At 41.0% G+C, this 12,733-nt stretch overlaps 1 protein-coding gene across 1 annotated transcript in view; it reads right to left on the bottom strand.

Moving 5' to 3' along the window:
* Window positions 1-12,733, bottom strand: part of mindy4b (MINDY family member 4B) — a 54,229-nt gene that overhangs the window by 18,803 nt on the left and 22,693 nt on the right. Inside the window, exons 6-9 of the mRNA XM_039757991.1 lie at window positions 12,505-12,602; window positions 7,379-7,544; window positions 6,457-6,522; window positions 5,122-5,192 (exon numbers count right to left, since the gene is read on the bottom strand). Of these exons, the coding sequence (XP_039613925.1) occupies window positions 5,122-5,192; window positions 6,457-6,522; window positions 7,379-7,544; window positions 12,505-12,602 (401 nt within the window). The remainder of the gene's footprint in view (window positions 1-5,121; window positions 5,193-6,456; window positions 6,523-7,378; window positions 7,545-12,504; window positions 12,603-12,733) is intronic.

Below are 12,733 nucleotides of genomic sequence, written 5' to 3'. Positions count from 1 at the left end.
ACAAGTACTGCTGGTCAAAAATAGATAAAGATGACAAAATTCCTTAAAATTACATCATACAAAAATACTCCTAGGAAAGATGTTATTTGCAGTTTGACATTTCAGTTGACTGAATCTGCACAATAATTAACTCACAAATATTATTCCAAAGTGAACCTTCTGTATAAGCAACAAATATGCACATAACCAAGGAATTTTCCTACTATAGTGGTTGTAATAGGGATAAAAATTTAAGTTTGGTTTGTTAAAAAAACTCATAATATTTTACCTGTGTGTTTTTATTTTAGGACAATTTAAATAAGGTGTACCTTTTAAGTGAATAAACTGTGTGATGAAGACTTTATTATAGAGAGCTCATAAGGAAAAACTACTAATACTTGTGATTTTGTGTATTTTAACAGCAGTTTAGCAAATCTTTTTGGGGAAAAGCAAATTTAGGGCACATGACAGCTTGTCACTGACAACATACTGTCAGGGGCTCTGACAGCAGGGGAATAGGGTGATAAGGTGCTGAGGCTGAGACAGAGAGGATGGACTCCAAGGTTTAAAGGCTAGCAAGAAAGGCTGACTTTGTGGGCCAAGTCTGAGACCACTTTAGAAAAGGGGGGCTTTAGATCTGTTCTTTTGAACTAGCAGCTAAATAGATTAACAGGAATAACAATATGGGTAAAAGTATGAAAAAGTTAAGAACAAGTATTTCTGTCAGATTATTTATGTTTAAATTGGGATTAACTCACCGGTGTGCATATGCTCGTAAAGAGATGTAAAATGAGGGCTTTTGTTGTTTAACCTGTATCTCATATTTAGCTTAAAGTAACTTACAGCTGACAAGTGGCAAGTCCAAGGAAAATTCTCAGTCATTCGATTTTTTGACCGATATCATTTACTAAAAGTAGTCATCAAGCCTCATTATAAAAGAAAGCACATCTCTTGTCATGTAGCAGACAGAGAAGCAGATGCCATACAAATTTTAATATGGAGAGATAACCCACAGCTTTTAAGAGAAGAAATGTGAAACTTGATGTTTGGTATAAAAAAGAAAAAGGGCATAGGCAATTCTGAAGATGCACCTTAAAACCTTGCTGTCGGTGGATGAAAGTACAGTGACACCTACAGAATGGAGATGCAACCCAACAAAGAAGAGGACAAAGGATATGCCATGAAGGCGCGTACTTTTAAAGAACACCTTAGTTGGATTAAGAAGATTGAACTTTAGAATTTACATGGACATCTCTCTCTTGATTATATTGAAGTGAAACTCTCTGGTTGTATTGGATTCTTCTACTTTTGACCTCAATATCTGATGCCTGGTTTCTGCACAAATAGATGCAAGTAGTGATTAAATTAAAGTTTGAATATTATCTCACTGAAATGGCCATGTTTATTGATATCATCTGCCCCAAGTGAAGAGTGGATAATTGTGAGCTGTGCTTGTAAGTCCATCCAGCCAACCATTATCCATCCTGCTATATCCTAACTACAGGGTCACGGGGGTCTGCTGGAGCCAATCCCAGCCAACACAGGGCGCAAGGCAGGAAACAAACCCCGGGCAGGGCGCCAGCCCACCGCAGGTGCTTGTAAATGATTTGTTATTTGTTTGGCCCTTTCAAATGTAACATTGTGGGAGTCAAAGGATATACTGTAGGTATCCCAGCAGCAGTGCAGATCTTGAAGTGGCTCTTGACCTTTGCTAAGCTAGATTGAAAATGTTGCTCTTTCTGGGGTAACGATTTCGGTACCGAAGGATATAATCTTACCGACAGGAGTGCAGCTTACGAGCAGAGAGACCTTGCTAAGGAACTGATGCTGAGATAGTCAGTCTCAGCCAATGCTGAGGTTGCCAGCCATGGCCATTGGCCATCTGTGATGAGAATGAGTGATGAGTGAATATTAAGAGGTTTTATGGGGTGTATATGTAAATCATCCATCCATCCCTCCTCTTCCACTTATCTGAGGTCAGGTCGCGGGGGCAGCAGCTTGAGCAGAGAGGCCCAGACTTCCCTCTCCCTGGCCACTTCTTCTAGCTCTTACAGGAGAATCCCAAGGCCAGCCAGGAGACATAGTCCCTCCAGCGTGTCCTGGGTCTTCCCTGAGGCCTCCTCCCGGTTGGACATGCCCAGAACACCTCGCCAGGGAGGCGTCCAGGAGGGATCCTGATCAAATGCCCGAGCCACCTCATCTGACTCCTCTCAATGCGGAAGAGCAGCGGCTCTACTCTGAGCCCGTCCAGGAAGACTGATCTTCTCACCCTATCTTTAAGGGAAAGCCCAGACACCCTGCGGAGGAAACTCATTTCAGCCGCTTGTATTCGTGATCTTGTTCTTTCGGTCACTACCCATAGCTCATTACCTTAATTCAGGGTAGGAACGTAGGTCGACTGGTAAATTGAGAGGTTTGTCTTACGGCTCTGCTCCTTTTTCACCACGACAGACCGATGCAGAGCCCGCATCACTGTGGATGCCACACCGATCCACCTGTCGATCTTACTCTCAATTCTTCCTTCACTCGTGAACAAGACTCCGAGATACTTGAACTCCTCCACTTGGGGCAGGATCTCTCCCCCAACCCTGAGAGGGCACTCCACCCATTTCTGGATGAGGACCATGGTCTCGGATTTGGAGGTGCTGATTCCCATCCCAGCCGCTTCACACTCAGCTGCGGACCGATTCAGAGAGGGCTGGAGATCATGGCCTGATGAAGCAAACAGGACAACATCATCTGCAAAAAACAGTGACTCAATCCTGAGCCCACCAAACCAGACCCCCTCAACACCCTGGCTGCGCCTAGAAATTCTGTCCATAAAAGTTATGAACAGAATCGGTGACAAAGGGCAGCCCTGGCGGAGTCCAACTCTCACTGGGAACGGGTTCGACTTACTGCCGGCAATGCAGACCAAGCTCTGACACTGGTTGTACAGGCACTGAACAGCTCTTATCAGGGGGTCCGGTACCCCATGCTCCTGGAGCACCCTCCACAGGAAGACACGGTCGAATGCCTTTTCCAAGTCCACAAAACACATGTAGAGTGGTTGGGCAAACTCCTATGCACCCTTCAGGATTCTGCTAAGGATGTAGAGCTGGACCAGGACGAAAACCACACTGCTCCTCCTGAATCCGAGGTTCGACTATCGGACGGCCCCTTCTCTCCAGAACCCCAGAATAGACTTTTCCAGGGAGGCTGAGGAGTGTGATCCCTCTGTAGTTGGAACACACCCTCTGGTCCCCCTTTTAAAAAAAGAGGGTGACCAGCACCCTGGACTGCCAATCCAGAGGCACTGTCCCCGATGTCCATGCGATGTTGCAGAGACGTGTTAACCAAGACAGTCCTACAACATCCAGAGCTTTGAGGAACTCCGGGCGTATCTCATCCACCCCTGCGGCCCTGCCACCAAGGAGTTTTTTGATCACCTCGGTGACCTCAGCCCCAGAGATGGGGAAGCCCACTTCTGAGTCCCCAGGCTCTGCTTCCTCATTGGAAGGCATGTTAGTGGGATTGAGGAGTTCTTCGAAAGTACTCACCCCACTGACCCACAACATCCCGAGTCGCGATCAGCAGCGCACCATCCCCACCATATACGGTGTTGACACTGCACTGCTTCCCCCTCCTGAGATGCCGGACGGTGGACCAGAATCTCCTCGAAGCCGTCCAAAAGTCGTTCTCCATGGTCTCTCCAAACTCCTCCCATGCCCGAGTTTTTGCCTCAGCAACCAACAAAGCCGCATTCCGCTTGGCCTGTTGGTATCTATCAGCTGCCTCCAGAGTCCCACAGGACAAAATGGTCAGGTAGGAATCCTTCTTCAACTTGACGGCATCTCTCACCGATGGTGTCCACCAACGGGTTCGGGGATTGCCGCCACGACAGGCACCGACCACCTTACGGCCACAGCTCCGGCCAGCCGCCTCAATAATAGAGGCACGGAACATAGCCCATTCGGACTCAATGTCCCCCACCTCCCTCGGGACATGCTAGAAGTTCTGCTGGAGGTGGGAGTTGAAGCTACTTCTGACAGGGGACTCTGCCAGACGTTCCTAGCAGACCCTCACAACACATTTCGGCCTACCAGGCCTAACCGGCATCCTCCCCCACCATCGAATCCAACTCACCACCAGTTGGTGATCAGTTGACAGCTCCGCCCCTCTCTTCAACCGAGTGTCCAAGACATGTGGCCGCAAGTCCGACGACACAACCACAAAGTAGATCATCGAACTGAGGCCTAGGGTGTCCTGGTGCCAAGTGCACATATGAACACCCTTATGCTTGAACATGGTGTTCGTTATGGACAATCTGTGACGAGCACAGAAGTCCAATAACAAAACACCGCTCGGGTTCAGATCGGGGGGGCCATTCCTCCCAATCACGCCCTTCCAGGTCTCACTGTCATTGCCCACGTGAGCATTGAAGTCTCCCAGCACTACGAGGGAGTCCCCAGAAGGTATGCCCTCTAGCACCCCCTCTAGTGACTCCAAAAAGGGTGGGTACTCCAAACTGCCGTTGGCATACGCACAAACAACAGCCAGGAGCCGTCCCCTCACCCGAAGGCGGAGGGAGGCTACCCTCTCTTCCACCGGGGTAAACCCCAATGCACAGGCTCCAAGTTGGGGGGCAAGAAGTATGCCCACATCCGCTCAGGGGCCTCTCACCGGTGGCAACTCCAGAGTGGTAGAGAGTCCAGCGCCTCACAAGGAGATTGGTTCCAGAGTCCAAGCTGTGCGTTGAGGTGAGTCTGACTATATCTAGCCGGAACCTCTCGACCTCGCGCACTAGCTCAGGTTCCTTCCCCTTCAAAGAGGTGACATTCCACGTTCCAAGAGCCAGCTTCTGTAGCCAAGGATCGGACCGCCAAGGTGAATTGTGCTTCTTAAAAAAAAAAAATAAATTGGTAAGACTACTTTCAGTTATTCATGTTAAGCTTTTCATGACAAGTGAAAGAAACACCTTCAATAGAGCTAAATATAAGTTATTTGCTGCTCTGTAATGTAAGATATTGATAAAAAATAGTAAAATAAATTATGCAATCTCAGCAAATTGACTTTTTCTTTTCTCTATTCTTACTTTGTAGATCACTTCAAGCTTATGGACTACTTGAGATTAGTTACAGAACAGAAGTAGATGCGACTTACCTGTCTATAGTCCTTGAGAAAATGAGACTGTACAGAAATAAAATCACTCCATGGCTTCCCTCGTCTTTAAACTGATTGAAAGATATAATAATTTTTTAGGCAGATCTGTACTTTAAGAATTTTTCCATACATCAATTTTTAAATCCTCTTACATTTAGCTGTAAACATTGTATTTTATAGTATACTCCAATACTGCAACAGAGGTGGTGTGGTGGTAATACCATAACTTAATCAACTGTAATATGCCAAATGAGGGCAAAATTCGTTGAGGGGTGAGATAATACAAATATCAGCATAGAGAATCAGTAGTGTCTTCCTAAAATGGCAAATAAAACAGAACTAAAGACAGCAAAATATGCATTACTTAAATGTTGATTTGCCTTTTCCACAATAAATTCTTATTTGCCAGACACCGTTCATTAGATGATTGACCCTGTTGATTCGTGATGGTAACTTGTTGCTTCCATTACCAGCATTCACGTGCACTCCACCCTTATATGTTAAGTTCATTTTAGTTTATTTTTACATGCATAAAGATATTCACTCAGTACATAAGCCTATAAAAGGTTCAGAGAGGCTGTTCTACATATTCCTAAACACACTTAATGGCAACTACCTCAGAAAATAAGGCTTTTAAATAAAATGTAATTAAAATATCTCTCTTCAGCATTACACAAACAATAAATAGAGTTAAAATGTAAATCTAGAAGAAGGGGCCTTGAGCTTGCATACTGTAATCTTTTTAGTTAGCCAATAAAATGTGTCATTTGCTTGACTTTTCTCTAAATGTAAATCTAGAAATTTAACTGCTAAACAGTTCAAGGGAGTCATGATCATGATAATCACACTGTTCTTTATTAATGGCTTAGCTGCAGCTTTTTAAGCTACATGTAGATTCACCAATTAATGGCAAAAATTGTCCTGGGAATCTTCACCTTGCAACTTTGCGCCAGTGATCCTTAGAACTTGCTTAAGGTAATGAGATTAGGCTACTGACCAGGAAAAACAAAATCAAGAGCTGTAGAAATGAGATTTCTATTCAGAGCTGCCAGGCTCACTCCACTTGACAGGTTAAGGAGCTCATTTCTCAGCATACACAGAAGGCTCAGAGACATTACAATGTCTTTCTTTTTCTCTCATTACCTGTAGTTTCCAACTTTCATTTGCAAGAAAGACTGCTATGAAACAAGCCGGTATGTGGTAAATTGATAATTTCTTGTTTTTTTTCTTGATATTTCAAATAAAATATTTGAAATCTTTCAATGACCTCATTTTAAAATATTTGTACACTCCATACTTTGCTGTTTCAAAGTCAGGTTTGGTTTATTTACTTACACATTGTATGTTTCCATAAATGAATTTCCATGTATCCTCTTTGTCTTGAAATGTAAACAGCTGAATCTGAAAAAGACAAATCCATCCAAGTTATTTCAGCATTTGTGCAATTTATTATAAAGGCCTTCCTTAAAGTACTATGAACAGCAATATTTCTGCAGGGGACTGAATGCAGTGAAATGCATAACTATTATAGGGTGTTTGCTGGATGAGGGAGCAGAACTTTTCTTGTAATGTTTGAAAAGTGGACTTGTACAAGATGCTTTATTCCTTTCTATGCTGAAACAGCCTTTTATGCTAAGAAAGCTTAGTGCTTTTCTACTGAAAATCGTCTTTGGTCAGTTAATGCTTTTGTGTTTGCTTTAGAATTATGTGAATATTTTGATAATTATTTTAAGTAGAAAGTGTAGTAAGCTCTGCTATATTAAAGCTAAGGTATTGATTGGCTATGTATGTATTTCTTGGTAGACCCTGTGTAAATCAAATGTATAAAGCAGACCCACTACCATAATGCACATATGTCGGAGGTTTCTGGTGTGCCCCCCTTATTTGCTGAGATACTTACTGCGCTACTGTCCTCTGTGAACCAGGCAACTATGCAGCTCAACTACCATTTCTTCTCTTTTTCTATCGTGTGACCATCTGTTAGAATACTGTAAATACCGTACACATGCTCAGTTCATATTGGGCAGAATAAGTTATAATGGAGAAGGCAAGTTTAGATTAAGAGGAATTGTAGAACTAGAAAACAAATCGTAGTTCAAAGTAAAGAGGTTTCCCCACTTTGCTATGGTCAGTGGGTTCCACACTTTGAATGCAGGTGTCTTCAAGGCAATTGCTTTATACAGCTTTTGTAAAAAATATAATAACAGCAAGATCAGAAGTATAGAAGTGGCACTGAATTACAGGTGACTGGTCTTACTCGTTCCGTGAAATTATCTGTTTTGTAGTCTTTGTTTGGACTGAAGTAGGAGTCATTGGTCACAAGGCAGATGATTGCTTGTTGGCATTCCCCTGCTGCCCACAGAATATCAGTCAGTGCTGAAGCCAAAGACTTTTCTTGATCTTTCTGGCTTATCTCACATAATCTGTAACAAAGCATTAAATTAATCTCAAAACATTTGGATCTAATGGCAGCAGAGTCAACACAACATAATAAGGTACTGAAACTAGGCAATAGGTCCCTGATAGGAGCTACTGTTTAAATTTCACTCATGCATAGGTACAAAAAATTGATTAAACCAATATGGGGATGTACCACACTCAAGAAAAATAAAAATATCTTCCTGAGTCAGTAGTTACTAAATAATTCCGAAGATGTATACAAATAATATTTGAAAACTTACAAAATGCAGAAATTAAGTGCAAGACTAAATGACAAATGTAGTTATTCATGCCATTGGAAAAAAGATATTTCCTTTATAAATTTAGCTAAGAGCACAAAATGGCAGAGGTCTATTGTTTAATTATTAAAAAAATTATATGGTATGCTTGATCAAATGTAGAAGAACTGCAGTGAAAGGTCAGGACCACAGTAACTCTTTGAGGGCTGAATATTCTTTCCAAAAAGCATAGTTTCTGAAAAAGCAATGGTTTCACAAAGAAATCAATATAAAATGTCTGTTGCTGCATGCTGCGGCTGCCACTTTGGGCTTGCTGCCAGGCTGTCTTCGCGTCACGGTCGCAGTGCATTGCAATCTGATTTCTACCTCTTATCATTGTTAAGTGGCAGTCCTCCTGGCGAATATGGCTGTAGGCGTATCAGCTACATGAATCCGTTCAGCACCACGATTAGCTGGGGACCAGTCAGCTGAAGCTGGAACCTCACATTCGTTTTTAATCACTTGTATCAAAATCGGAGTCCGGTAAGTCATAGTCCCAGTTCAGAGATAATAGGCAAAATGTCATCCATGGGGTATTTTGCTTTATGTATTCGCTTTGATCTCTCGCCATTATGTCATTGCCATTTTTTCTCTTGCCTGTGCCTTACTAATCGGAAATCTCAGTCAAACCAATCAGCCCTGAAAAAGTTAAGATTTGATTATGCCACATATTCACTGTGATATTGTTTCAATAAGCTTATACAATTTCAAAACTTTTATTTCCCTCTAAGTATCAATGTTAAACAAGCCTAGTGCATGTTGTTAAATGCCTATAGGTACTCCACCACTAAATTAATACATTTAGGTGTTCCACTGCCCCCTTCCCTTGTGGGTCTTCCTACCTCTAAACCTCTTTGTGTCTGAAATTCCTTGCCATCCCTTTATGCTTACATTAAGTTATTTACCTCTTCTGACTCAATGCTTTCTTTACCTGCATAAAGCAAACTTTCCTGAAGCTAAAATATTATTAGAAAGCAAGTCAGTGACTTCTGTGACTCAAAATTAAATTCAGTTGTCTGTGATCTTTCATTCCACTGAGTCTTTCAAAAGAATGTCTATTATCCAAAGAATGGCATTTGTGAGAGTGCCTAGCTACTGTTGTGATTCTGTACCTACAATGTACAAAAGCGGGCCAACGGTCTAAAAACTCCAAAAAGGCTGAAGACCTAAAAAAGCAAAACCCACAAAGGAGAGGGAGAACTGCCCAAAACACCTGGATCTAATAAAAACAAGAGTAAAAGTAACTAAATATCCAGCAAAGTAAAGTCTAAATTTCAACAAAAGTCAACATATCCACAAAGAATATATGTGAAATAAAAAAATTAAATATCAAAACTAAATACTAAATAAACAAGCAGAACTGCATGTGAATCATAATTCTACTATTTCACTCATCACTAGTGCTGATTAAAAAAAATATCCTAACAAGAAAACAACTGTCAAGCTCAAAGAAAACTAAAAATCCAAACAAAAATATTTTAAAGACAAAAAGTCTTTAAAGAGGAAAACTGGAAAAGGGAAATCAAATAACATAAGTGTGACGGTCCAGGTTGGCTGTAGCTGCCATACTTTCTTGAAGACTCGATAATCATAACAGAGATGAGCTGGGTAATGATAACACGGACAGCCAAGAGTATGACGCAAAAACTGCTTACTGCTTTTGTTATTCCAGTGTTATAAAAATAAAGTGCAGAGCAGTCATACATATCTAAATAATCCCAATAAAAACACTGTTCATTATGAAGGCTAAAATAAACTAGTTGAAAATATGAGGGTAAAATCACAGTCAGAAACCATTCATTAAATCGACAAGCCTCAGTGCATCTTTTTCAAACCATATTCCTGGTCTACTCCACAGCAGAAGATTCCCCCTGGCCTACTACAATCCTTGTTTGCCTCCCAATTTTACGTCATTTCCCTTTTTTATGTAACAGCCCAGCGTGTCTTTCACCTACTGTCCCACCTTCACATCCTGCAGCCGGGCTGAGACGCAGATAGCTGTGGACCCTTTTCCTGGATCTCATCCCAGCCACCTTAGACAGTCCCTCCATTGTCCTGTTACCTGACATCAGTCAAGCAGGACCACTGGAGATCTCCAATCCTCCGGCTACTTCGGAATGCTTAATGGAAACAACACACCCCAGAGCACTGTAACTCTCGCCCCTCTGCATGGCTATCAACCGCTCTGCCTTCCTTCCACCACATTGGCTTATGCTCCCAACACTTTCTCAAACATTTTACCCCCCGATCTAACCACTTCTGTCTTTTTAAACTATTTGGGAGTGCAGGTGCTTTGATTGTGCTCCATGGAGTGTCAATGGAGAAGCTGGACGAACCGACTGCATCTGCACATGAATGCAGTTAACCGATTCCACCATTAAACACCCTGGGGACACATGGCTACACTATCATGCCATCCACACCCACAGAACCTGAGCACACTGTTTTTATTTTAAAAACCAGACAATGCCATGAACACTTTTTCATCAGAGTGAGAAAAAGCTAACACCCACACACAGACCTGAGGAAAACAAATGACATATGCAGGCTATTTCAGGTTATTCCAGAAGACCCAAATTATAATTAAGGGGGAGAGGGACTGAGTAAAACTACAAATATTACAATAAACATAAAAAGAGAACAAAGAAGGGAGCGGGGGAAAATTACAACATTTACATAATGTGAAAAAAAAAAACAAATACTGTACATAATTATAATAGTTACCTGCTTATGAAAATTAGAGTTTTGGTGGTTTGGGTATTGATGAGAACTTATGAACATTAATAGTAAAAAAGAAAAAATCAGCCTCAACTCCTAATACTCACTTGAGTAGTTTATAAAGGATTAGTCTGAAAATCTGTGGAAACTGTCAGGTGTAGTTAGCTAGATCAGCAACATATTTGCAGTATGAACCAATGGATTAACAAACTATAGCTTTTACTGGGCAAATTGGTAAAAATGTCATGAGAGATTGACATTATTTAGTGTCAAAAGCAGGCTAGGGTTTGTCATTGCCTAAAACGTTTCATGATGTCTGAGGAATTTTTAAATATTCCTTTTTTAATTACTTTTTTTTTTAATTTTGAGTGTTGCAACTCCCCATGTGTTGATGTACTACATGTCTGCCATAGCGTATAGGCGTGCGTGTCTGTTGTTGATTCTATGTCAGCCCTTTTCAGTTTAAACACACTTTTTCCTTCAGAGACTTGTCTAAATTTCTTATTTTGTCCATTGTTCCAGACACTTAAGATAACACTGACATTGTACCTTTACACAGTAAATGTAGCTGCACACTTCAATGTTTGACGTCACAACAGTCATTTTTCACATGTGGACATTGCCCTTGTTGTGATTCCTTAGATCTTCTGATCTATTTTAGAAAATTAAACTTTGTAATTTTGTTGTTGTTACTTTATGATCTTTGCTGAATGGTGTTTCTTCATTTTGTTTTAGGGGATGGGAAGCTATTTTTGAAAAGGTTTGTTTATTTGTATTGTCATCTCTCTTGTTCCACCTCTGTGGGGTTTTGAGTGCTCTTTAAACACTACTGCAGCTAAGCAGGAACACTAGTGTGTTAGCATAAGAGCAGGTGAGCTAAGCAAAACCTTGTGGGTATGGATATGACATCCATCCATCATCCAACCCGCTATATCTTAACAACAGGTTCATGGGGGTCTGCTGGAGCCAATCCCAGCCAACACAGGGCCCAAGGCTGGAAACAAACCCCGTGCAGGGCACCAGCCCACCGCAGATGGATATAACATTTTTTTTAATTCTTTCATGGCTGGTGTTATTTGATGTAGGGATTTTTGCACCACATTCTGTTTTTTTCTTATCTTCCTTTCACAGCCTAAGTGATAAACAATTTACCTGAATTCTGTGTGTCCCCTTATTTTGCTATTTTTCCCATGCAACTGATTTGTGCCAGCAGTGCTCTAGAACAAATAAGTTGAAATAAAACTAATTAAGGCAGTATTTTTTGACAATGACTGTATTAAATATTTTGGCTTGGTGATCTTTTTGAATTTCACTTTGTAATGATCATTTGACCATACATTTGTCTAATATTAATCCATCCAGTCTTTGCCACTCTAATAATGAAATAAATATTGATATATCAAACATATTTGTTGGATACAGAATTTCATGAAAAAGCCATTTTTTTCATATTGAAGTCATCATCCACCTTAACTAAAAGGACAAGTGTCCGTGTGTTTGCCTGGTTTTCTCTGTTATATGTCATTTAGTCTAGAATTTGTAAAAGCAGTACTAATGTTTATGATGTACCATCCATTGGAATGAAAAATGCAAGGAATTTTATTACTACTTGCATTACAAGCTACATTCCAATAGATGGTGTACACAGCAAACGTTAACAATGAATACGCTGAGATTGTCTGTTGACCGGTAGCACAGCTAGTCTTGATTTATTTGACCAAATACTTTTCCCAAACAGCTCCCATTAGTTATATTTGCATCGTCTACTGGAAACATACCATTGTATTTATTATTAAATTTTATCAAAGTTTTATATACCAATTCTGAGCCAAGAGCTCCACTAGCTGCAGAATTTGAAGAATTGATTTGACTTTGCAGCAGAGTGTTTGTGTCAAAATACTACTCTGTATTGCCTCCTAGTGTCTCACACTATTAAAACATCCTGTACCTTTGCAAATTGGTGTTTTCCATGACATTGTTTCTGGTGAATAGCAGGTACTTGATAATATTTGCTTGTACAACCATCTGAATGGCACGAGATCCTCCCTTAAATTAAAAAAGAACATAGCCTTATTACACATTGATATCAGGATTTTCACAATGAATCTTGCAGAATATCCATCCATCCATTTTCTAACCCGCTGAATCTGAACACAGGGTCACGGGAGTCTGCTGGA

The sequence above is a fragment of the Polypterus senegalus genome, chromosome 1, assembly GCF_016835505.1.
Source record: "Polypterus senegalus isolate Bchr_013 chromosome 1, ASM1683550v1, whole genome shotgun sequence".
In the NCBI taxonomy this organism is placed as follows: domain Eukaryota; kingdom Metazoa; phylum Chordata; class Cladistia; order Polypteriformes; family Polypteridae; genus Polypterus; species Polypterus senegalus.
This window is presented reverse-complemented; position numbering and strand designations above follow the sequence as displayed.